The sequence below is a fragment of the Metarhizium brunneum genome, chromosome 6 (genome assembly GCF_013426205.1).
Source record: "Metarhizium brunneum chromosome 6, complete sequence".
Lineage (NCBI taxonomy): Eukaryota > Fungi > Ascomycota > Sordariomycetes > Hypocreales > Clavicipitaceae > Metarhizium > Metarhizium brunneum.
The window spans coordinates 1,043,777-1,066,192 of NC_089427.1; the positions used below are offsets into that span (position 1 = coordinate 1,043,777).

The window sequence follows — 22,416 nt, forward strand, 5'->3', positions numbered from 1 at the left end:
TTGCACTCGGCGACCAAGGACTATCAACAGTGATGCTAAGATTTCATAGATGCTGCTCACGTGGCATTGATGATCCAATGAAGACATAGTCAATCGACATGTTTGGAGATATGGAATCGGATGGCGGAAGGAAACCAATACGGTTAAAGCAGACGTCGTTTGTAAAGGCTTGTGGTTGGTTGAACGTGTTGGTCGGCTTCGTTGGCTCCAGATTTATTAATCGTCACCACACCCCGCGCATTCGCACGGGGTCAAAAGTGCCCGTCGGGCCTGCCTTTGGTGACAACAACTGAGTTTGTCGACACAGCTTAGTTGGATGCAAGGGTCCAGCCTCTTACAATAAGCTCACGCCGAGCAGGGTATTCGGAGAACCACCAAAATGTGTTTGGTAGGGTCATCCGGTCCCTTGGTATTGGTGTGACGTTCGAGTAAAGCATTATTCCGGGCGATATGGATGGAGTTGATGTCTCCTCTGTGGTTGACTTTGTTACAGGTGATGGTTCTACGGGGAGCAATAAGCTAACGTTTTGACCAAGAGGCTTCCAATTTTGATCAAGGATATGATTCGGATCTACTACTGGTTTAGTGGTGGCACCATGTGCTCTGACATCCGAAATCGAGCTTGTATTCAGCCGCCACGTAGCCTTGAGCACGGTGGAAAGGCTATTTTCATGGTCATTTGCACCCGTCCGTGCCTCCACTTCTCGATGCTCTTGGGCTCCTTTGGGGGAAATGTTAAATCACGACAGTGGAGTAATCACTACGGCATTGGTGGCATTTCATTCAGTCTCGGATTAGGGAGTAGTCTGGGCAGCTGGACAGTTAAGGAGTACCAGTACTACGGAAAAGTCGAAACCGGCTTTTCGGGGGGCTTGCCCATTTCTCCAGAAGTGCTCCGTACTTGTCGGCTCAGGCTGAATTTCGCTTAATGCTTGCGTGGACGAATCCGGCCGCATGCATCAAACTATCTGCCACGGGTGGTCGGGGGTAGGAAATCGTGGGCAAGAGCAGGGAGATGATGGCGCAGTTCTCCATGCCCAACAGAGAACGAGCGCAAAGGGGACTCAATGTATGCCGCTGCAACATCGTGTCCTGGATAATGTTACGAATCGTTGCATAATTGCAACAACACGATGTTGTGGGCGAGGAATTTGAAAGCCATGAGGGATGACTGGATACGCCACAAGTACACCTCCCCCAGCCACGGCGACTGCGACGGGAGAAATCGCCAACTCAAGTTGTCTTAAACTGGTCTCGGTGAATGAATATACCGACGCAGCTTCTCGCTACCGACGGCACCTCTGAGAAAGGTCTCTGTAGTCAACGCCTCGCATTTTCCCTTTCAGTACTCGGTATGCTCTGCCTGCCAGGGCACGACATAAAATGGAGTATCAGCTCAGTCAGAGAAAGGTAACAATTCAGCATAATTTGTGGGTAATGCCGTGGGGTGATGGCAGTGGCGGGCAAGTCTTGAGTCCATATGAGTCTGTGTGGTGCGGCTCAGATGCGACGGCACGCAGAAGCATGGAAGAAAGTGACAGCCAGTCGGTCACTACCGACACGTTACGTCAGGAGACGGCGACCTCATGCCGGCCGGGATTGACTCCCACGAACCGTGGCAGCACATCCCTCGCCTCTGTTGATGGGGTGAACCCATCAAGTTTCTACCGGTGGGGGTAGGACAGACCAACTTTTCATCTGAGAGCCCCGATAAGGAGAGAGCTCACTCCATCAGGTTCCTAGCATGAGTACTCCGTAGGAGAAGATGGCCAAATACTGACTCGAGACAGTCACTCCTTGTTCCCAGTCGTTACCGGATTCTCCATACTGGCGTAATTTTGGAGCCAAAGACCATGCCGCCGACACGACCGGCAGACCGCGATATGTGGCGCATAATAGCTGTCCCTCTGATAATCTGGGGCCGGTCCCTGCGCCATCTCTGTCTCCTCACTGCCGGCATACCAAAAGCCGTTTCCACTGGATCACACATCCAATGTCTGACGGGTATTATACCGGCTCGAATTTCACGCTCCCTGCCGGCGAAGAAAAGGCCTGTGTCATTAAGTAGAGGGATGCCTACTGCCATTTTTCAGTACCATTGTCCGTCAACATCACGAGGCCGCTCGGATGACATTTCCACCGGCATGAATGCACCCAACTATCCTATCTGGCGCAGACGTCTTAAAATCGGAATATCGCAGTTATGTAGAAGCACCTACTGCGTACTCTGGCAGGGGAGCTCGTCATGCCCTTGCAACCTGGCGCCCAGATTGGATTCATCTCGAACGACGAGTAGGAATTCGCCGCCTCCCTTTTCGCAGTGGCACACCCCGTGGCGTATGTACATAGTTTGCCCGCGCTTGCGAAAGCCGCAGATCCACTCGGGTTGGCATGGAATTGGTCAGTTGTGAGACCTACCCGGCCGTTGATTTCCTGATATAGAACCATCTCCGATTCCTTGCCGTGCTTTGCCGGCCAAGCGTAGCCATATTTGGTGTGATTTGGCGACGACTAAGCAAAGCTGTCACTCGGCAACATAGGGCCGATGAACCGCCCACAACACTCTAGCGAATTTTGCTCAAGCCACGGAAACCACATCGGCCAACAAACCGCCAAGTGTCCCGGGTAATATGTGTCTGACGCAGTCAGGGTTAGGGTCGGCTTCATCAGAGAAGGTACGTCATGTTAGACCCAATGGCTGTGGCCCCTTGGGACTATGCAACATCCAAGACAAATGGCCATGATGCCTCATCACCACTGCCAGCGGTGTCCTATTGATTCTATCTGACCTTGACATTTTTATGGCGCCGGTCAGAGTTTGTCTTGGCCCTCTCTCAGTGTGTCTGACCACAGGGAGTTTCCTTTTGCAATGGACTTATTTTTAGTTGACCCGGACAAAAATTACACTCGGACTACTCCCTATGTACGCTGTGCAACTAATGGATCTTCTATTAGACTATGAAGTGCTGTGTAACGTGTCTCCTCTAACAGGGGTTGAGGAGGAGGGGAACTTCTGTCGAGGGCCTACGGGGGAAAGGTACAGTAAGCTGTTGCTTTGGCTTCACAAGACCAGCAGCCATGCTCGTCGCCTTGAAGAAAAGCAGCAAATACTAACATCTGCGTAAAAGCCATTCCAATTTTGTTCGATAAATCTCTTCTCAAGCGAATATAGCGAGTTACTTCGGCCCTGGGCGAGGTATTTGGGCCTGCGACGCTCTGTTGAAGTCTTAATAGTGGGCATTTAGTTGGTGGGTGGTTTCAGAAAATATCGGCACGCACCACTCACTTCTATCCAGTCTCCGATGTTTTCTGCTATCTACCCCCTGTTGCTGGTAAATTCCGAAGACAACCATGACTGCGGAAGAGAGGGACTCGGATGTCGGACGATGGTGTCATCAAAAGCGATGCCCAATACTAGGTTAATTGCTCAGGGCTGACATTGCTGTGATAGTAGTACTACTGGTGCTATCGAGATCAGTCTACTCCGTAGCGCATGCACGAATTTCCGGGGAGCCCCCTACCCGTTTCAGGATCGGACGACTCACTGCAGTCAAAGTTCAGTCCAAAAACACCGAACCGCTGGGAAATGGCTTGAGCACTGCTTGTTCAGTGCTCAGTGCTGAGCGCTTTCGCTTACTCGTGGCCTTGAATAATGCTTACGCCGTGATGAAGCGAAGCGCGGTCAAGTCAAAAGACGACTCGGCAGCCTATCTGATACAGACTCGCCATTGTCAATTATCGTGTTCTTACGCTATCCACAACGGACTGCAATGATTTCCGCGACATCGCCTTCGGTTGGGACTTGGCAGTCACAAGAGATTTAACCGAAATGGCCAATCTTGGTGCTGGAATTCCACTCTAATCTCAAGTGCCGCCTGGTGCGTCATTTGTCGGCATCCGACTTCTCCTATCAGTAGACTTTGCCGTCAAGAGGCATAGGACGTGAAGATCCAAAGCCACAGGTCAAAGACGTTACACCGCAAACTGCCGAAAAGACATACATAATAAGCCAATAAGTCTGTTTCGGAATTCATTGCGGTGATGGCGTATGTACACAACCACCTCGGTATTTCGTGTTCAGAACCCATCTGACTACGGGTACAACTCCCGGCCCACTAATCAGTCCAAACTGGGGAAGGCGGTGTTACATGCTGATGAGTGCCGAGATCTAGCACACGGCTAAAGTGCAGAAGAGTCAAAGCTCTGCCTTGAAATTGCCGCTTACGAGTGGCACAACAAACGCATGCCGGTGACGCTCGTTAACGACAAAGAAACCTCACGCACCTCAAATCCGACTGTCGGGAGCGTCCATGATAACCAGACGGAATATATGTACATTGTAAGAAATACAACGTCATGCAAGTAATTCGTCAGAAACGACACCCTAGTTGCTCCATATTGCACTATCTCACCGGATTGTGGCGTCTCGGTGTTGAAGAGGTAATTTCCCCCCTGGCAGATGCGACCCCATTTAGGAGACTGGTCAGCCCGCCCGTGGTTGCGTTAATATGTATGTATATATGTACGGAGTACGGAGTAGGTATGCAAATTCCTTAACGATGAAGGCTGTTGCACCCCAGAAGTTCCTCCTGATTAGTCCTAACGTCATAGCGGATACAGGGACGGAGACGTGCGCTCAGTCCTCAATACTCCGTACTAGTATTGCAAAAGGGATATCTGCGCCCAGCGCTCACCGAGGCGGCCAGGCCGAAAAGTTACCTCAGCCCACAGGCAGGTCAAAGCTATCTACTAGTGCCATCAAATTATCCCTACGATCACGCGGATAGGCAGGGTAACAAGCAGCTTTTTGCAGAAACGCGGTATTCATAGACGCCATTGAGGACTGAGCCGATGTAAGAGATGACAGAGGGAGCGGTTTGATGATGGAGTGTCGGAAAGTCACGTCGACCTGTCTCTGATTTGATGTCTCTTGGGAGCAATGGAGCAATACTCCGTACTCGGTAGATGGAATACATGTCTGCATCGGACGCCAGCTGTTCGCCGGTCTGGTGGCGGTCTCACCACGGAGCCGGGTGCGGCAAAAAGAAGGCGAGCACACGGTTGGCCGTCCATCCACAACTGACCTGGCCGGTCAAACAACATGTTGGTGTTGACATGGTACGCCAATAATTCTTACCCGCGGACACGGTCACGACGAGGTTGGGCGCAGGAGTTTAGACGGATTTCCCCTTTGGTCGGTTTTCGTCAGTCGACTCGCTGCTCTGACCCCACTCGGCGTTTGCAAAACAAAGGTTCTTCGAATTGATCACCAAGTCACACAGTTCCGTGCGGTCGGTAACCTCTTACATGGCTGGGCGCGGGCAAAGCTGCGGTACAGAATATGCTCAAACACGTCAAATGCAGAAGCCAGCGCAATGCACTGGCCTGGAGACCTATGATGAGCCTGGGACATGCATCCGAGGACTTGGCGAAACAGGCGGCCAACGTCAACTATGAACAGGCAGTCAGCAGCAGTGACATTCATCCTGTCGGCCAACTCCTGTTATACAAGGAGACAGACAACGTGTGCTTTACGAGCTCCGGGTCCAACGTGCACTGCACCTGGGGGTGATGCGGCAAGTCATTGTACACCCTCTACACCCCGAGGAGTGTTTGGATGACGATTGATGGGGCATATCCCTTGGAAGCTGGAACAAGGTTCCAATATTATTCACCACTCGGCACCTTCCCAATCGAAGTGCCGCCGCTACGCTATGGAGAACAACTTTCGGCCACCAACTTCAGGGAAAACCAATTACAATATGAACATCAAGTTGATCGTCGTTGGATCTGCGTGGCTGCGCGGACACAGAGGGGTTTAAACATTGGCGATTGGTGTATTGGGATTATTGCTTGGGGTTCGTACCGTTCCACGTCCAGCATTCAGTGGCTCGATGGCTCGGCACAAGACAAGGCGAGCGTTGAAAAGCCCTCTTGTGTGTTTTTCCGCGGAACACTTTCCGAGAAAAGTCATGGCCAAGCCCACACATCGGTACATATCCACATCAAATATGAACTCGGGAAGTGCTACGGGGTAATTGGGGCTTGGGCACTGGATTCGGAGTTGTTATAGGGATAGGACAGACGTCTGTCCGGCGGCATGTGCATTTTCATATCCTGAATCCGCATGCTCAGAGGGATAGGATAGCAAGGAAAACCCTTTTTCGTTCTCAGACAATTCAGAAACACCTCCTCAACGACATTCTAGTTTCACAAGGAATACCTTTGTCCGGAAATCTTATCAAATTCGGGAAAGAGTGTCTGCCGCGGGAGAAGTGCTCCGTACAATGGGGACTACTATGGCACAATTCGTTTGACTGAGGCAAGCCTGGGCAGGGCCGCAGAATTGCGACAGGTCCCCGGTCGCCTGTAAGCCGGGGCCAAACTAAAAACAGCAACCAGGTGCGCTTCCAGTTTCTGCGCCGTGGAGCCGGGGAAAGAAAAGCTGGCTTTTCAATAGAGCCGGGGGGGGGATCCCGCGCTTACGGCCACTAGCTCCGTTGGTGGCGATGCGAGCATGTCGCCAGCCAGGTCCGCGTGGCATCCTGGTCGTGACGCTGTAGACCGGCACTCCCTCCAGTGAACAGAGAGGCGGATGGATCACAAGCCTTGGCCCATATGTACCAACTCCGTACATATTATCCGGTCAGCATGGCTGTACCGGGCCGCATCTGCTGCCCATGTGCACCACCGGCACATAGGGTCACATCGTCTAGCCCCTTTCAGTGATCAAAGGCGACGACGGCACACAGACACGGCCGACAGCCAATCGCTAAGGCTCGTTTAAGGCGAGTCAAACACCAGTCGACCTTTTACCGGAGACCCTGCCACGGGCGCCGTCTTTGAACTGCCCGGATTTTACGTGGGATTGGAATGATGAGCAAACTCCCCAAACTCTGACCTCGGTGAGAAAAGACACGACCGCAAAGATAAACATTTCCTGTTCAAGCCGAGGCAAATCAACCGAGCAAGAAAGGAGAAGCTGCTTCTACGGGGCAGGCCGTGGTAGCGAGTTTCTAGACTTGATCGCCAGGCGTCACCTCAAAGCCAGCAATGTACGGAGTACATACATATCAATATTGTCCTTGAGGCTGGTCTGCGCACAGCAATAAATAACACGGTCCACCGTCGCGATGCATGCCTTATTCAGGGTTAGCCGGCCACGAGGCTGTGATGGGGTCTTGGGTCCGCGATGCTCTTTGCCAAGTTGTGGCGTGATGACGCTGGCACCTTGAAACGACTTGAATAGTACCGAGTATTACTGGGATGTCTATTATTATCATTGACCAGTACTCCGTACAGAGTATCATTCCCTGGAATGACCTTAGCTACCGGACAAGCAGTTTTGCTGCAGTCCTTGGTTATCAGATAGCCCGGCCATGGCAAAACAGCCTTGATCTATCCGGAGGCCATACAGGGTACGGAGTACACCCGCCCTTTATGGCCTGCTATACTCCGTACATTGCACATACGTATGTCACCACTTGGATGAGTAACGCTACATTGGTGACGGCAATCCAAGCTGGAAAACCTTCATGGGCCCAACATGACGGGACATACATACTATGTACATGTATACAATGATAGTACTAGTAGCAGGTGCAGTATCCCCACTCCAAAAGGCGCCGTGGCCGATAGTGGTAGCTCTGTTCACCAGATAACCCTAACCCTACGCCGCTCCTCGTGGAGCGAGTACTACAAGGTGTACATGAAAAGTTTGATTCAGTAGATCCACTATCCGCCTAGGTACCTACCTAGGTACCCAGGTAGGTAGTTGATCATGTTATCTGCACCCTCCGTGACGGTCAGGGTCTGACTGGTCATTGGGCGGAGAGCGTGGTCTTCCCCCAAGCGAGCCACGATCCTTCTACTACTCGATCTCTATCCTTGCCCAACAGCTCTAATTTATAGATCAGACCATGCTTTGCCGCTAACAAGTTTATGGATATATAGACACGCAGCCATGACAGAGAGACTAGACGAACAGATGAGCAGCCAGGGGCTGACCGCCGCGGAGTGCGGAGATGTGTGCGTCATGTTGTCATGGGGTTGGTGGGATTCTCTGGCATGCCAACAATGAACAGCAGCAGTACTAGGTATATTCCCGTATCCCCATGCCATAACAAAGTGTCAAAATCTATTTGCACTCGTGTCGCAAATGGTGGAACCCGCCCCTATCCAATAGTGGCGCCATGCTGCCTTTGACGTCTACGGATGGACATGATTGACATTGTTACCCTTGGAGGGACCAATATCTCGGTCGGTATTACCAGCACATTAACCGTCTTGATACAGTCCGCAATCCCAATACCTCGCATGCAGCATCGTGCGATTTGGTGTCGTGGTTTTATGCCAGCAATACTTGGTATAGAAGACAGGAATCCGCATCAGGCCGCATTTTCCTGCGATATATTTTGATTTCCTGGGGGAGAGTTAAATTACAGGAAGGCGCCATTTTCAGTGGCTGAAATTCTAGAGCACCATTCGGGCTTCACAAGCAAGAAAGCTCCAGGCCTCGATGCAATGTGTCCCCCGGCAAGACTATCGAAAAGACTGTCAGCACTACTCGGTCCGCTGGACGGTGTTGATCCATCAGACGGTTGGTGCCATGGCATGTGCCTGCCAGCATGGAGTAGTAGTACATACATACCACGAGTACGGAGTACATAGCTGCAGCGGTGGTCAGCGATGCGACTGCAAATCGAAACCGTCTGGCCGCCCCCGAGAAAATGTCTCGGACGCGGGCAAAGCTGGGTCGCGCGGGTGCGGTGCCCAGCGATCCGGTTGCATCAGTTCCAGCATGGCCTCGTCTATTTTGTTCGGCCGAGAGACGAGTCCCAGTGCTTGTGTCCAACGCCGCCCAGGTGCTTCAGAATGAGGAATTTTTGCGACCGTCCGGAGCCAGCGGATCCGACGGCCACGCTGTCCATCATCATGTATATACATACGTATATGTTGGCTGTTGGTTCAGACAGTTCTTCTGTTGGTCTGACCAACAAAAGAAAAGCGGTACACACACACCCTCCCCAGTCACGACGGTAGCTGTTGGGCAGCAGGCCTGCTTCTCGAACCAGACTGTCGGGTTCAGAAAGGAACCTGCCATTTCTGGCTGGGCCGCGGAAACGCTACCATCGGCATCGGTCGCGGATTCTGTCAACGATGCGATTCATTGCTTCTTGTGGAGACGCCATGTCTCTTTTTTTTTTTTTTTTTGACGGCACCAGCATGGACACACACGCCTGGTACCGTGGTCAGTTGACCCTTAAATACCAAACATGCGAGCGCGGCATTCACTACATCGGCGGGAGCTCCGATGCAGGTTGACGAAGGAGGCAGTCGGCCATGGGGCTGATACGGCCACGAGTGACTGCATTTGCTCACTCGGCGGCAATACCACCAGACAATACCACGGTCCGTTATATCTCGGGACGGTGGGCACCCATCAAGTGCAACCACACATGTTATAGGTAGTCGCAGTAGTTACCGTTACGGCTGTTGTAGGCGCTACAGCATGCCAATGTGAGCACGCACGAGTTTCAGGCTCAACGTCAAGCCGGGTTCCTGGACCCTGTCCTCAGCTGTTGTGTGTGCACCAAGGCCACAGCCTTTTCTCGACACGCGCCCAATGTCAGCATGCAACAGAAGCTTGTGTTGTGACGTTTTGCGTATGAATCCGGCGGAGCCAGCGGGCATGGCTCGTGTGCTGAGCATGACGCACGACGATGGTTGTTGTGTTGGTCTTGGTCTGGGCAGAAATCCCGAACCTGGCACGACTACTACTACATACCTGGGCACACACGGCTGACTGATGGGCAGATGCAACAATCACCGACCAAGTACGGAGTATGACCGGTGCAATATGCGGGCCATGGGCAAAAAGATGCAGGGCAATGCCCCTGTATTTCTGTGCGTCACGCAACTTACAGCACCACTCACTGGACACGGCTGGGGCGACAAGTTGGTCAGACGAGGTGAAGGCGGTGCTTAAACCAACAACTTTAGTTTGGAGCGAGCTCCGGGATGGAAGGATGGCGGTGGCATAAGTGGTTGTAACTTGTTATGCCACTCCTGCATCCTTGAACAGAACCAACGGCATACATACGTACGGAGTATTTCCCCTCACTTGGCGCCTGCTGATGACAGATGTCAACTCGGTTCAAGAGAGTCTTGCCTGGCGAATTTCATCAGTGGCTGGCTACTGAGGCTAGGCCAGGCCGGTCGACTGCTGAGATGGGCGCCATGCCCTCGCGGATGAGGTGTCAAATATTCGGGCCGCCTCGCAAGCCTCGAGTAGCGACATGGAGCGACCATGAGAAAAGAGGAGGCGTCCGTGTCAACTGTCCGAGTGTGCGAGTGCGTTGTCCAGTTCCAAATCCCCGGGTCGTAGGCAACAGCCAAAGTCTGTGGCAACTGGAAGGGCAGAAGACAACATTGAACAACAAACAGCACATGGACAGCACCGCCTGCCACGTCCCAGCCGCCCGGCCGTGGATTGATTGGGTTGATGCTGGCCAAGTTCTGAATTCTCCGTCGACCGCATGTACATATGTACTCCGTATGTACATGCATAGGCGCAGAATTCCCCGCATGTTCTGGACGCCGAGGACTTTTGAGTAGCAGCAGGAGTTTGTGCATCCCCCTGGCGGTCTGCCTGCCTGGACCTGGCCTCTGGTTCCCTTTGCACATGCAGGCTCCGAAGCCCCCAAGCCCCCAAGCCCCAAGCCCCCAAGGCCATCGGAAAAACATGAGATGCATACCATACATACTCCGTACATGCGTATCTCAGGCGAGAGCCGGCACTGTCCCTATTTGGCAAGTTGCTCTTGCGTGTGGCTGGCGGGAGGGTGACTTGAGTGGTTGCGAGTGGACATCTGGAACAGCCGCGCGCGGGTACGACGCTGTGGCGACTTGACCATGACAAAGTCGAACATTGAACGCACGGCAGGCATAACTTAAAGAGTCAAGTCTGGTTGCACAGGATCTCTGTACCCGTCAATCGCCACGCAGCCTGATCTGAGTCGGACCGACTGGGGTTCAACGGCCAGGAAAGGGGCAGCATTTGCACACAACGTCAGGAGCCGCCAAGGAAGCGCATGGATCTATGTACGGAGTACAGGATGGCGTTTTGCCCCAATAGCTGTTGAAGAACAATGCTCTTGTGATGACATCTGACACCGGCTCCGACGACGCCTCCAGAACAAACACGGCTGTTGGCTGCGCATGTACTCCGTACGAGTGTACATACAGACAAGACAGTAAGTTACAATGTCGTTGCCTGCTCCGGAGCAAGGGACAAACGAAGCAGGAGGATAGCAGATAGCAGAAATCTGCAACACACCGTCTTTCGATCGGCATTGTCTCTCTCCACTCTGCTGCCCATTGCTCGAGGACAGCGCGCGTGCGGTACGATGAAAATGCACGAGGGCATCTTGTTCAGGCCTCACGGCAGAGCCGCATGGGAAAACCATCCAGGCCGAAGACGTCCTTCGGCCTGCCCCCAATTTCCCAATTTTGGCACCGGGTTTTTAGCCGTACCCCGTTGGGTGTCTTGCACACAGCACAGGGTTCTTCTTCTTCAAGGGCCACTCCCGAATCGATGACAGGGGATACTTGCTGACCAAAGGCTCAGTACGGACAAGTCGAGGAGTTCCGTTCCACATGGCGGGCCATGATAAGCTTTATGGGTTTATGGGGGAACAAGGGCAGCACGCGATTCGCCCATATACGGCAACCGTCCAGAAGGGGTATTGAAGCCGGCTCCAGAGGAGGTGCGCTCTGGTCTGGCTGTGTCATTCGTACCGAGCATGACACACTTGGCATGGCGGAGTTACGGAGGGCGTGCTGGTGCCGATGCTGATGCCGGTGCCGATGCTGGTGCTGGTGCCGGTGCATGTTGCAGGTCGATCCAACCAGACTCAATGTTACATTCGCCCCCGAAGAGTCGAAACCAGTGGTTACTGCTCCTTTCGTTCCCATTTGGCGCTCCCCCCCCCCCCCCGAAACAACAGGCCGGCGGCGAGTTGGACGCACGCCACGGGGAGGGGGAGAAGGGGAGGGGGGGCGTGCTCGCGACGAATGCGACGAGTGCGACGCGTCGGCCCAACTTTTGTTGGTTGATGACGGGCAGGTCAATGCCGCTGCCGTTCGGAGAAAGGGCTTGTGATTACCATTTGTCAAGCGGCCAAGACTACACGAGATGGGAAAGAGGGCATCACGGACCGGCAGTCGTGGGCTCGTGGTAAAATTAGGTTGCATCTAGTGTCTGTCATGTACGTGCTGGTTGGTGGAAGAACAAGAGTCCAAGAAAGCATGAGGGCCGCTTTATGAGGAGCCGCACCGCCGAGGACGAGAAAGCGAAGGAGAGAAGCTGGCTCGGAACTTGGCACTGTCCGAGGTCCAAAACAAAACAAAACAGAACAGAACAGCCAACTACTACATACATACAGCCAACGGCCAACAGCCAACAACGCTGTATCGTATCAATTGTGGCAAACCCGTCTGGTCCTTTTGCAATTGCGTCCCCACGCCCTGCTCCGGCCATGTTGGGCTCTTTGTCTCGTTGCAACCATGTGCTTTTACTTTTTTCGTTTTCCTTTTTTTTTTTTTTTTTTTTTCCCTTCCTTGAAAGGAGCAACCTCCCTACGGAGTAACTCCGTGGCGCACGGTCCTTGATGGAACGGTCCGTAGCATTCGGGTGTGCGTGGTACGTAATCCTCCGGGGAACGCGGTTCGTTTGGTTCTGGAAGGCTTTGCAGATGTCTTGGGCTGAGGACCCGTCGCGACCGGAGATCGATTGTCGACATGGAGCTGAAGATGTACATACATACATACATACAGTGTACATGGTGCGTGCACGGGCTGCCTGCCTCGCCTGCTGCGATGCGCTGGAATTACCAGTAACTGCTCTGGACGTGCCGTGCTGTCTGTCGATGTTGTGCTGGAGTCATGTCCGAGCATACACGGTGGCTGAATACGTGGGCTTGTACGTTATATATGTTCCCTTGGTTTTGTACGATTCTGTAAGGGGGCTATATCGAGTCTTTTGTCTTGTAGAGCGGAAGAATACATGCACTTTCTATTCATGTTATACGCGAGGAATAATCGTGGTGTGCGACGGCTGCTAGGGATAGGTATAGGTATAGGGTAGGTGGTCGACTTGTGAAGTTCCGACTTCATACGTGTTCAAGTGGAAGTGATGCCGTGTGACGGCTACAAAGGAGATGGCTCGTACTTGCCCTTTACTTGACGGATGTGAATGCCGTGAATGATGGAATTCAAGCGTCAATCGTAATTCGTCACTCGTGTGTTTCTGCCGTCTCATCTAGACGGGACGGACGTGTGCTGGCTTCAAATTAGACTATCCAACCGTGTATATTGGACGACGACGAGTGTATAAATACAGGGTAGATGTGTGCGGTTCGTCGGCGTGTTGAGCCGTAATACGGAGTACACTAGACGTTGGACAGGGCGACCACGTAGTTCAAGGGCGTGGAAATTTACTCTTGGTGGCTTGTTGACCTAGATTATACGCTTGACAATGTATTTCTGCGCATCTGTCGTTTGGCTGGAACTCTTGGCATGGCAAAAGTACGGAAGGGTACTGAAGTGTGCTCTGTTTGATAATGTATCCCGGCTCATGAGCTGTAGCGAAGCAGAAGAAGACACGATTCTGTGACGCGTGGACTATTGGGGAGACTGTATGCTTCCAACGGTGTATATGCTAGCAATGCGTAGAGGTCTTCGGTATTGTATATGGACTTTTTGAAAGCGGTCTTTGCATATCTGCTCGTCGGAAATACTGTAGGTTACGGACTTGGCGGAAGATATTCATGATGGGTGCGGGCTTGGAGATTTGGCGGCTGCCGCTTCTTCTTCACGCGGCTTGATGCTGCCTTGTTATTGTGAAGCTTCTTGATCGCCCGGCTCGGCGCGCACTACTGAAACACGGGTGGCAGTTTGCTGCGCTGGGTGGTGTTTTGGTTGTGAGGAGCGTGCGTTGTGAACGGGGGCTGGGATTCCTGGCCTTGGTTTGTTGAATATGCAGCCTCTTGGGGATATTTCCTAATGGTCTTTGTCATGGGGGGGATCGGGCTGCCTGAGGGGATTCAACTTGGCTTAATATGATATTTGCTGTATTGATTTCCGTCTTGAATGCGAAAAAGAGTATGCTTGTTATTATATACGGCCCCTTCTTGTTCCATGGTGGTTGTTGGAACAGGAGGCTTGCAAGGAAATATCTCTTCAAGTCGCAGCGGACAGGGGTGTCTTGTCGACTTTTGACGTGTGGTACATACCTAGTTGTAGGATTTCTGAAGTAGGGGAGCTGAGATTGGTTATATTGAGTGGTATAGGAAGGGATATGTGTGTCTTGACCTACACTACGGAGCACTTGGACGGATATAGGCGATTTCAATGGTGAGAAGTGAGCAGGAATGCCTTGTGTAGGGTCTCAGGGTGGATCCTGTGGGAGTACAAGTCCAAGAGTTGTAATTGCACAGAAAAAGAGGAATCGGGATTGTGTTGACAGGAGTGCAAGTTGAAGATCACAAGGGATCTATTCGCGTTGTCCTACGCAGCACACTCGTTGAACTGTGCCGGGATGCTGCCGGGACGATGGAGTCTCGGGACCACGAAGCTGTTCGACTACCTTGTTTCATACATTTCTCTGCGTCGACGTTGTGTTTTGCACCTGTTTTGAGGTTTCGAGTTTCAGGAGGTGCACTTGATGGTGGGACGGGAGGAATAAGTGTATAAGAATATATAAGCTTACGTAACGGAATGTAGCAGGATACGGCAACATGGCCGAGTGGTTAAGGCGAAAGACTCGAATCTTAGCATATAAGAAAGTTGATCTTTTGGGTTCGCCCGCGTCAGTTCGAATCTGGCTGTTGTCGATCTTTTTTGATGTTTTTTTTTTATTATTATTTAATTTTTTTTACAAAAGTTATTGCGAGGATCCACCACATATTTCGTCATCTTGATTATTTTTTTCATCATTGTATTAACCTTCTCCGCCGGTGAAAAGGGGCGGTCAAGTTGTTTCATTGGAGTACATTGTGATGCATCAACAGACACGCCCGTCGCCTTGCCAGACCCTGGCTACCTAGTAATTAATAGAATTACATGTGGCCATATAATCAAGGACAGGGGGAGGCGTCTGGCGTCGCCTGGCACTGTCGGGAACCTGCCGCTTTACGAGAGCAGAGGGCATTGACGGGACGGCGTGAACTCGAGCTCGCATGACCAAGGGAGGACTTGATACGCAGCGGGCCAAGGCGAGGGCACGAAGGCGCAGCTAGAGGGCATGACTTGCATAGCGGAATGCCCCTCCATGGAATTCATGTATCGATATTAAAATTACCCAGGCAGCAATACTGCCTAGGTAGTGATAAGACGGCTTTCGCGAGCAGGGGCCGAGGATAATGGGGCCGTGGGAATGAATGGATGCGATAATTCGAATATAGGGGGCGCGGCCCTTTTTTTGGGCCCATGGAAGCAGGAGCCCACGTGTGCGTTGTTTCGGGCATTTCAACTCGGGACAATGTCAGCGCGATGGAGCGAACCAGAGTACGAGGAATCCAAGTACGCAGGTGCCTGGACTGCGCCTTTTGGCCTTCGGTACCATGTGCATTAATTTATGGTAAAATATATTTACCTATTATAATATATACACCAATATATTATAACATGAATATTATATATACAAGTATAAAGTCTCATGGTCACGTCTAAGTAAGTACCTGGTGAGGCGTGAGCGCACCCAGCAAACCCAGCAAAAAGAGTTGATGAGCCCGCCGAGCAATTCGCTGGTGCATGGGGCACGCGGTACCCTGTACTTGGCGATTCGTAGGGCTGTGCGCCCAGATGCAGGTACCGGACGCGAGTCGTCTGGTCGAGTACCTCTAGCGGCACAGTGGTTTAACACGGCACTGGGCGCTGCGCCAGTACGAAAATAGCGGCGCGCCCACTGCCGGCTGAAGTATGGTCTGGTGTTGCTGCATGTGCCCACTGCCGCTCCCCGCTGTAGCCGGGCTGTCAACAGGAGTACAGTGCACGGACTCTCTGGCCAATGGGCGGCCGGCTCCCTTCCCAGGTGCCTCCAAACATCAACTGTCGCCGCTTGTCAGAGGAGGGCCACAGACGGCACTAATTAGTCCGTATGGAGCCAAAGGGCATCGAATTCCAGCAGCTGTAGAAAGTCATCCCGCTGAAAAAAAAACCCATGTCGACGACTTGACAGTCCCCCAGATCCCGTGGCAGGAAAAGGACGTCCCATTTCTTCACCCAGCGCTCGTTCTGCAGTCAAACATTGCCTTTTCTCTGCGTTTCTGCGAATGGCCTCATCATAGCCGTTTAGCGATTTTTTTCCTCAGTTTTCTTTTTCATGCTTCTTGCTGTCGCTTGCTGCCGCATTCCGACTCGCCGCTCGCTCGCGCAACTCGTTCTCTCCTTTGTCGTCAGAGACGGAGACGGACCGGCATCATGACCTGGCTTACCAACTTGACGGGCTTCATTGCCCCCTTTTTCATCATCATGTCGCCCATCATCTCGTACGGCGACCAGATTCTTGCCATGCATCGGAATAAATCGAGCGCCGGCTTTTCCCTGGACATCCCGTTGATTATGCTGGTGGCTTCCTTCTTCAGGTATGTTTGCCCATCTACGATGCGCGGATGCGCCCAAACAGCCCGGGAAAGCGTTGCAATCCATACACGGGGACTTGATGCTAACGAGGCTATTTCTTTTTTCCTTTCTCCGTACAGAATCTTTTACTGGCCGGGCTCGCGATTCGACGCTAGTCTGTTGGTGCAGTCATTCATCATGGTGGTGGTGCAGCTCATTTTGCTCAAGATTGCGCTGGAACACAGGCCGCTGCCTGCGACCAAGGGCGGCGAGGGCAGCATGCCGTTTTCTGGTCTCCAACAAGGCGGTCCGTTTGACATTCAACGGCCCTACAACTTTTGGCAGTGGCGGTCGCACAAGCCGTATGTTGCTCCCGGCACCCCCCTTTGCTTCCCTCGTGGAATTTAAGCTGCTCGTGAAACGGCCCCAGGATAAAATTGCTGATTTTTTTTTGACTGTGGCAGATACTGGCACTTCCTCCTCTACCTCCTCGGCGGTCTCATCGTCTGCGAAGTCCTCCTCCGACCCATGGAGCCCATCTACGACGCGTACTCGGTGCTCATCGGATACCTCGGCCTCTCCATTGAGGCGACCCTGCCCATCCCGCAGCTGATTGCCAACGCCCAATCGCAATCATGCAAGGGCTTCCGACTGTCCGTCCTGGCCGCCTGGATCGGCGGCGACGCCATGAAGGTCTTTTGGTTCTTTACGTCTACGAGCGAGATCCCCCTGGCCTTCAAGGTCTGCGGCTGCTTCCAGGCCGCCTGCGATTGTTTGTTAGGCATCCAGTATTTCATTTATGGCGCCGGTGGTGACGAGGCCGTTTTGAAGGAGCACGCCATGGAGGAGGCTCACTGGGCGCGCGGCCACCGGGCCTCACATTCCCACACGCGGAGCATGTCAGCCGGGCAGCGAGGGGCCACGTTCAGCGATACCGAGGCGGAATAGATGACTGTCTTGGAGACGGTTCTGGGCGGGCTGCGGCACGGAAAGGCGAGGCTGCAGACCAAGAACCATGTTTTGATTATATTGGAAACGATTGCTTCGGCAAGAGAGCATTTTATTACGCGAATGAAAGCATTGTTGATAACACACGAGCAGTCACGGTAACGACTACCGATGCGATTGCAACAGGTATTTATGCCGAGGGGCAGCGGTGCGGGTGCGGGTGCAGGTGCAGATATAAGAGGCATTTGGTACTTTTCATACGGACAGTGGAGAGCAGGGCATACATGACGATGAAGCATTGTGGTTTGGTCGGGTCTGATACTTGTTGGACCGGGGGTAGAGATGAAGTTGGGCGTCTCCCCCCTGGCGCGCAAGGCGTTAAGTAGTGATAGAGCGGTACAGCCACGTCCGCAAAGGCCACTGGGTATTCTGCCGCCGGTGCGTCTCAAGGCACGTAAATAATTTTGTAATAAAAGCCCAAGAGGCAATTACCTTGATGATGTTGTGCAAACAGTTATTTATAGAGCCCTGTGGTGAGTGTGCGTGCGAGTTGCATTTGAGCTCAATGTAGTGGTTATCGACCATGCACCAGGCGACTCCTAGATTGGGGGATGCGAGTACCCAGCCACCTTACTTTTTCCTTTGCGTTGCAGATTGCAGGCAGCCAACGTCGACTGGTGCAGTCAAGCTGGGTGCTTGGGCAGATGTACTTGGCGGTTGTTGTTTGTGCATCGTTTGCTCAAAAACACATTCTTGATTGAGAACATTAGCCATATCAATTTGCGGCAAGGCGACTTGGCTGTGTTGGTTCCTGCCTAGTAGCCGCCGAGTCCTCAACCATCCATCTTCACCTTCAACTTGGACAGGACAGCGTTTGCCTCACAGCGCGATAGACCATCTCTGATTATCTGTGGCTCAATCTTTAAAAAAGGTATGCTTGACCAGAAACAAGTTTAGTAAATGAGCCTAACAATGCAATAGAGTCATCCTTCACCTGGACAGATAGCAGCCAAACACCAACGTGTAGTCGAGCTCACTTCCTCGTCACTTTTACCCAACCGGCGCCAGCTGGCACGGGATTTTTCCTTCTTTCTCATATACATGCGCCTGCACCTCCAACTGCATGCTCACATACATTCATCTACACAATTCTCTTCCTCCTTTGCCTCCAAAACTACCCTTGTGCGCATGACGGATGCGCAGGCAGCCCAGTCATTATCACCAAGCGAGCTTCACTTATACCACTCGCTTGCCTTTTACGTCTGCCCAGCTCACTCCGCGGTGAAATCGCCCTTTACCCTCAAACGCCATGGCACCGACAAACTCCAAAGCAAACTACAAGACCTACGAGGCGCAAGCCCGTATGGTCAGGGCCATTGTCGCCGCCCACCCGGACGTCAAATGGAACTACAAAGGTAAGTGAAGTTGGCTTGCTCCTCGTTGCCCCCTTTGCCGTCCCGTTTCCATCACCACTTCCCGCCCTCTACACCCGCCTCCCTCCTCCCCCTTTTCTTCTATGTCATGGGACGGGGAGTTGACCGTCCCAGAAATCGCCGCCTGCTACGGCTCAGACATGACCGAGCACGCGCTCAACCACCGCTTCCGCCGGCTCAGAGCCCAGGCCTTGATTATCCGCGAAGGACGCCCCCAGGGCTTCGACATGAAGCACCTCTCCGTCGAAGACAACATGCCCACGGCCCAGGACGCAGTCGACAAGACGAGTACGTCCCTTCCACACTCCCACCCCCCCTTGCCCTTCCCTTCCCTCGCTCTCGTCCGCCCCCCAAAGTCCAGACAAGAGCTAACCCACTGCGACAGATATAGCCAAGTACTTTGGCCAGTCGACAGCGGACGGGATCCAGTTCCAGTTCCGCGGCATCAAAAAGGACGCCGACCAGCTGCGCCAGACGCACTCGTCGGGCGGCGACGTCGCCAACTGCCTCTCCCTGCCGTCGGGCACCTCGACGCCCACCAGGGCCGCGGCCGCCGCCCGCACGCCAGGCAGCCGCAAGCGCCCGCGCGCCGAGCCCAAGCCCTCGCTGTCCGAGGCCTCGGGCGACGAGGAGGACGACTGGAGCGACAGGGACGAGACGCCGTCGAAGCGGGCCCCGAAGCCCACGCCGGCCCGGAAGACGGGCGCGCGCAAGGCCGCGGTCCGCGCGGGCGCTACCATCGCCGCCGGCGCCGCGCCCGACTCGGACTCGGACGTGGTCCTCGTCAAGCCCGAGTCGCAGTACCAGAGCATCTTTGGCGACGCCGCCGGCGCCGCCCCCTCCCCGTCGACTGCCTCCGTCGCCGGCGCCTTTACCGAGCGCGCCACCGATCCCGTCTTCTCCACGGCCTTTGGGGCCAATCTCTACTTGGGCAGTTTTGAGGAAGCCATCGAGGCGTATGGCGACGGGGAGATTTGAAATGCATCGTTGGAGGGGATATTCAGCGAGTGCATGTGAATGGGAACGCGACGTGCGAGGGAGCGGGACAGAGGGAGGGAGAGAGGGAGAGACGGGCGCAGAGCCCCTTTTGACATATTGGACGCGCGCAGGATGGACTAGTGAGACGGGGCCTTTTGTGTTTCTGGCGTGGATGGGCGAGCATTTTTGATGCGTGGCCAACGGACTGCGAATTAGACTACACTTTGCTGAGCTACAATACACTCGATACCCATAATGTACACTCGACTACTTTGATATATTCACTACTTCGCCATCACTCGAGTAGCAACTTCCACAATGCTTCCCTATCTATAAAGTCGTGGTGGATGATATTCACCAGCCAGTAATCAGATCGAATGCCGCTCAGTACTTTTCCGCTCTCCGACCCCCGTCCGTATACTTTGGCCCATTCTCCCCACAGACCAAAGGCCTCCTCGCTCCATGCCTTGAAACTCACCTCCTCGATAATGGTTGGCGTGACAATCTCCTTTCCGGGGAACACGCCCCATGTCACGGCGTTGGTGCTCGCTGCGACGGTTCGCGTGGACCGCCCGCCGCTGATGTACGACGAGACAAAGTCGCCCTTGGCGTTGGCCGCGTAGAAGCAGACGCTGTCGAAGTAGTCGGATCCCTTCAACTTTTCGGCTAGCGTGTGCCAGTCTGCCGATGGTAAGAAGAATTCGGCAAAGGCTTTCTGGAACACGAAGCCGTTGACTGGGCCCCAGCCGAATGTCCTGTCGCTTGATGAGATGCCGTTGACGGCGGGCTGTGACGCAACCGTCAGCCAGCCCTTGCCGTTCATTTCTACAAGGCGAGACTGGATGGTTGACGATTCGGGGGACAGTCCCTCTTCGCTCCATGGTATGGCCGATATCTCGCCCTTGATGTGCCTGACAAAGACATTGTTGACGTCCTGGCGGCTCGTGGGGGATCCCCAAAGCGTCACGGCCTGATTGACTGACATGTGCAAGCTTACGCCGTAGCCGTCGATTTCACCATACGCCGGCGATCTCGAGTCGCCAAACCGACCGTTGGGGAAGTCGTCCCACGTGGCTTCCCTGCCCAAGACACCTTCGCCCTCGGAAATGGCGAGCGTGTTTGCGCGCGAGTTGATGCTTTCAGCCGGCACGCCCGCTTCTTGTCCGGTTGCCTCCCATTCAGGGTGTGATGGTGGTTGGCCAGCAACAATGACTCGGTTATAGGGATCAGAACCAACAGACGAGTGTCTCCTGGATGTCCGGGAGTGAGTTGAAGCTCGGGTGCCGTTGACCTGGATTGCCGGAGGCGCAAGAGTACCGTCGTCAATGAGCGCCTCCTCATTCTCTGATTCGCGGGGAATAAGGCCTGTTCTCTCGACAATAAAGGAAACCGCCTTTTCCAAGTTCAAGGTGTAAAAGTGAAAGCCTCTACGGCCTGGTGTTCGGTTCTTGATTTTTCTAATTTGGTCAATGAGTTCACTGACAATATCCACACCGACTAGCTTGACTTTTTCGTCATCGCCCCTGACAGCATCGAGACGATCCATGATGGCGGGCGGCATCTTCGCGTGGCTGAGCTTGGTTGTCCTCTTGATCATCTGATAGCTCTGAATTGGCATCAAGCCAGGAAGGATGGGGATAGTCTTGAAAGCGCCACTAGGGTGTTCTCGGAGGGTCTTTTCGAAATGGTCATAGGCACTGATGTCGAAGAAGAGCTGGGTCATGATGAAGTCGGCACCGGCTTGTACCTTGTCCACCAGGTACGGCAAATCATGTTCCAAACTTTGGTCCTGAGGGTGACTCTCGTCTGAGTGGCCTTCGGGGTATGCTGCCACTCCAATACAAAAGTAATCCCCATGCTTCCTGCGAATATATTTCACAAGGTCAATGGCCCATGTGAAATCTTGCTGCCCATCGTCCTCCGAATCTTCTGCATCGCAGTACTCCTCCTTTCGCGGAGGGTCTCCTCGGAGAGCGAGGATATTACGGATACCGAGGGCTTTGGCGTCTTCAAGGGCCTTGTCGACAAGACGCTTGCTCATGTTGGTGCAAGTCAAGTGAAGACACGTTGTTAAGCCAAGCTCCCGCTGGCAGAGCTCGGCGAGCTCAAGGGACTTGGTCGCTGTTGATCCTCCAGCTCCCCAAGTGACATTGACAAAAAGAGGTTTCAAAGCCTGTTCCATGCGCTGTAGTCGATGGCGCAGGTTGGAGAAGCCCATGGCAGTCTTGGGGGGGAAGAATTCGAGAGAAAAGTACTCTCTATCGGCCGGCAGAGCGGCGATTTTGTCTGTGATTTTGTCCATGGCGACTGTGTAGGAGGCAATGAATGACTGAGGGCGATCTCGAAGACAGTTTACTTATACTCCGCAGTCGGATTCGCTCAGTCGACTTTAAGCCGGGGCAGCCACAATGCAAGATGCCGTGACGGAGATAGC

At 53.4% G+C, this 22,416-nt stretch overlaps 5 protein-coding genes and 1 non-coding gene across 6 annotated transcripts; 4 read left to right on the forward strand and 2 right to left on the reverse strand.

The window, feature by feature from the left end:
• Positions 1-5,398: 5,398 nt before the first annotated feature.
• G6M90_00g096660 (uncharacterized protein) lies at positions 5,399-5,572 on the forward strand (the record flags this gene model as incomplete). The annotated part of the gene is made up of 1 exon (XM_066131513.1): positions 5,399-5,572. One exon carries the CDS (start codon positions 5,399-5,401, stop codon positions 5,570-5,572), a length of 174 nt encoding a protein of 57 aa, XP_065987768.1.
• Positions 5,573-8,810: 3,238 nt separating this feature from the next.
• On the reverse strand, positions 8,811-8,933 carry G6M90_00g096670 (uncharacterized protein; the record flags this gene model as incomplete). Its single annotated transcript, XM_066131514.1, has 1 exon — positions 8,811-8,933. The coding sequence occupies one exon, from the start codon at positions 8,931-8,933 to the stop codon at positions 8,811-8,813; it is 123 nt and encodes a 40-aa protein (XP_065987636.1).
• Positions 8,934-14,792: 5,859 nt separating this feature from the next.
• G6M90_tRNA00000105 lies at positions 14,793-14,894 on the forward strand. The gene has a single exon. It is a non-coding gene; the product is annotated as a tRNA-Ser (tRNA).
• A 1,588-nt stretch (positions 14,895-16,482) lies between these two features.
• On the forward strand, positions 16,483-17,571 carry G6M90_00g096680 (uncharacterized protein; the record flags this gene model as incomplete). The annotated part of the gene is made up of 3 exons (XM_014691182.1): positions 16,483-16,646; positions 16,764-16,985; positions 17,088-17,571. The coding sequence occupies 3 exons, from the start codon at positions 16,483-16,485 to the stop codon at positions 17,569-17,571; spliced, it is 870 nt and encodes a 289-aa protein (XP_014546668.1).
• A 1,309-nt stretch (positions 17,572-18,880) lies between these two features.
• Positions 18,881-19,982, forward strand: G6M90_00g096690 (uncharacterized protein; the record flags this gene model as incomplete). Its single annotated transcript, XM_066131515.1, has 3 exons — positions 18,881-18,986; positions 19,119-19,292; positions 19,390-19,982. 3 exons carry the CDS (start codon positions 18,881-18,883, stop codon positions 19,980-19,982), a joined length of 873 nt encoding a protein of 290 aa, XP_065987676.1.
• A 295-nt stretch (positions 19,983-20,277) lies between these two features.
• met11 (Methylenetetrahydrofolate reductase 2) lies at positions 20,278-22,284 on the reverse strand (the record flags this gene model as incomplete). Its single annotated transcript, XM_014691180.1, has 1 exon — positions 20,278-22,284. One exon carries the CDS (start codon positions 22,282-22,284, stop codon positions 20,278-20,280), a length of 2,007 nt encoding a protein of 668 aa, XP_014546666.1.
• Positions 22,285-22,416: the final 132 nt, after the last annotated feature.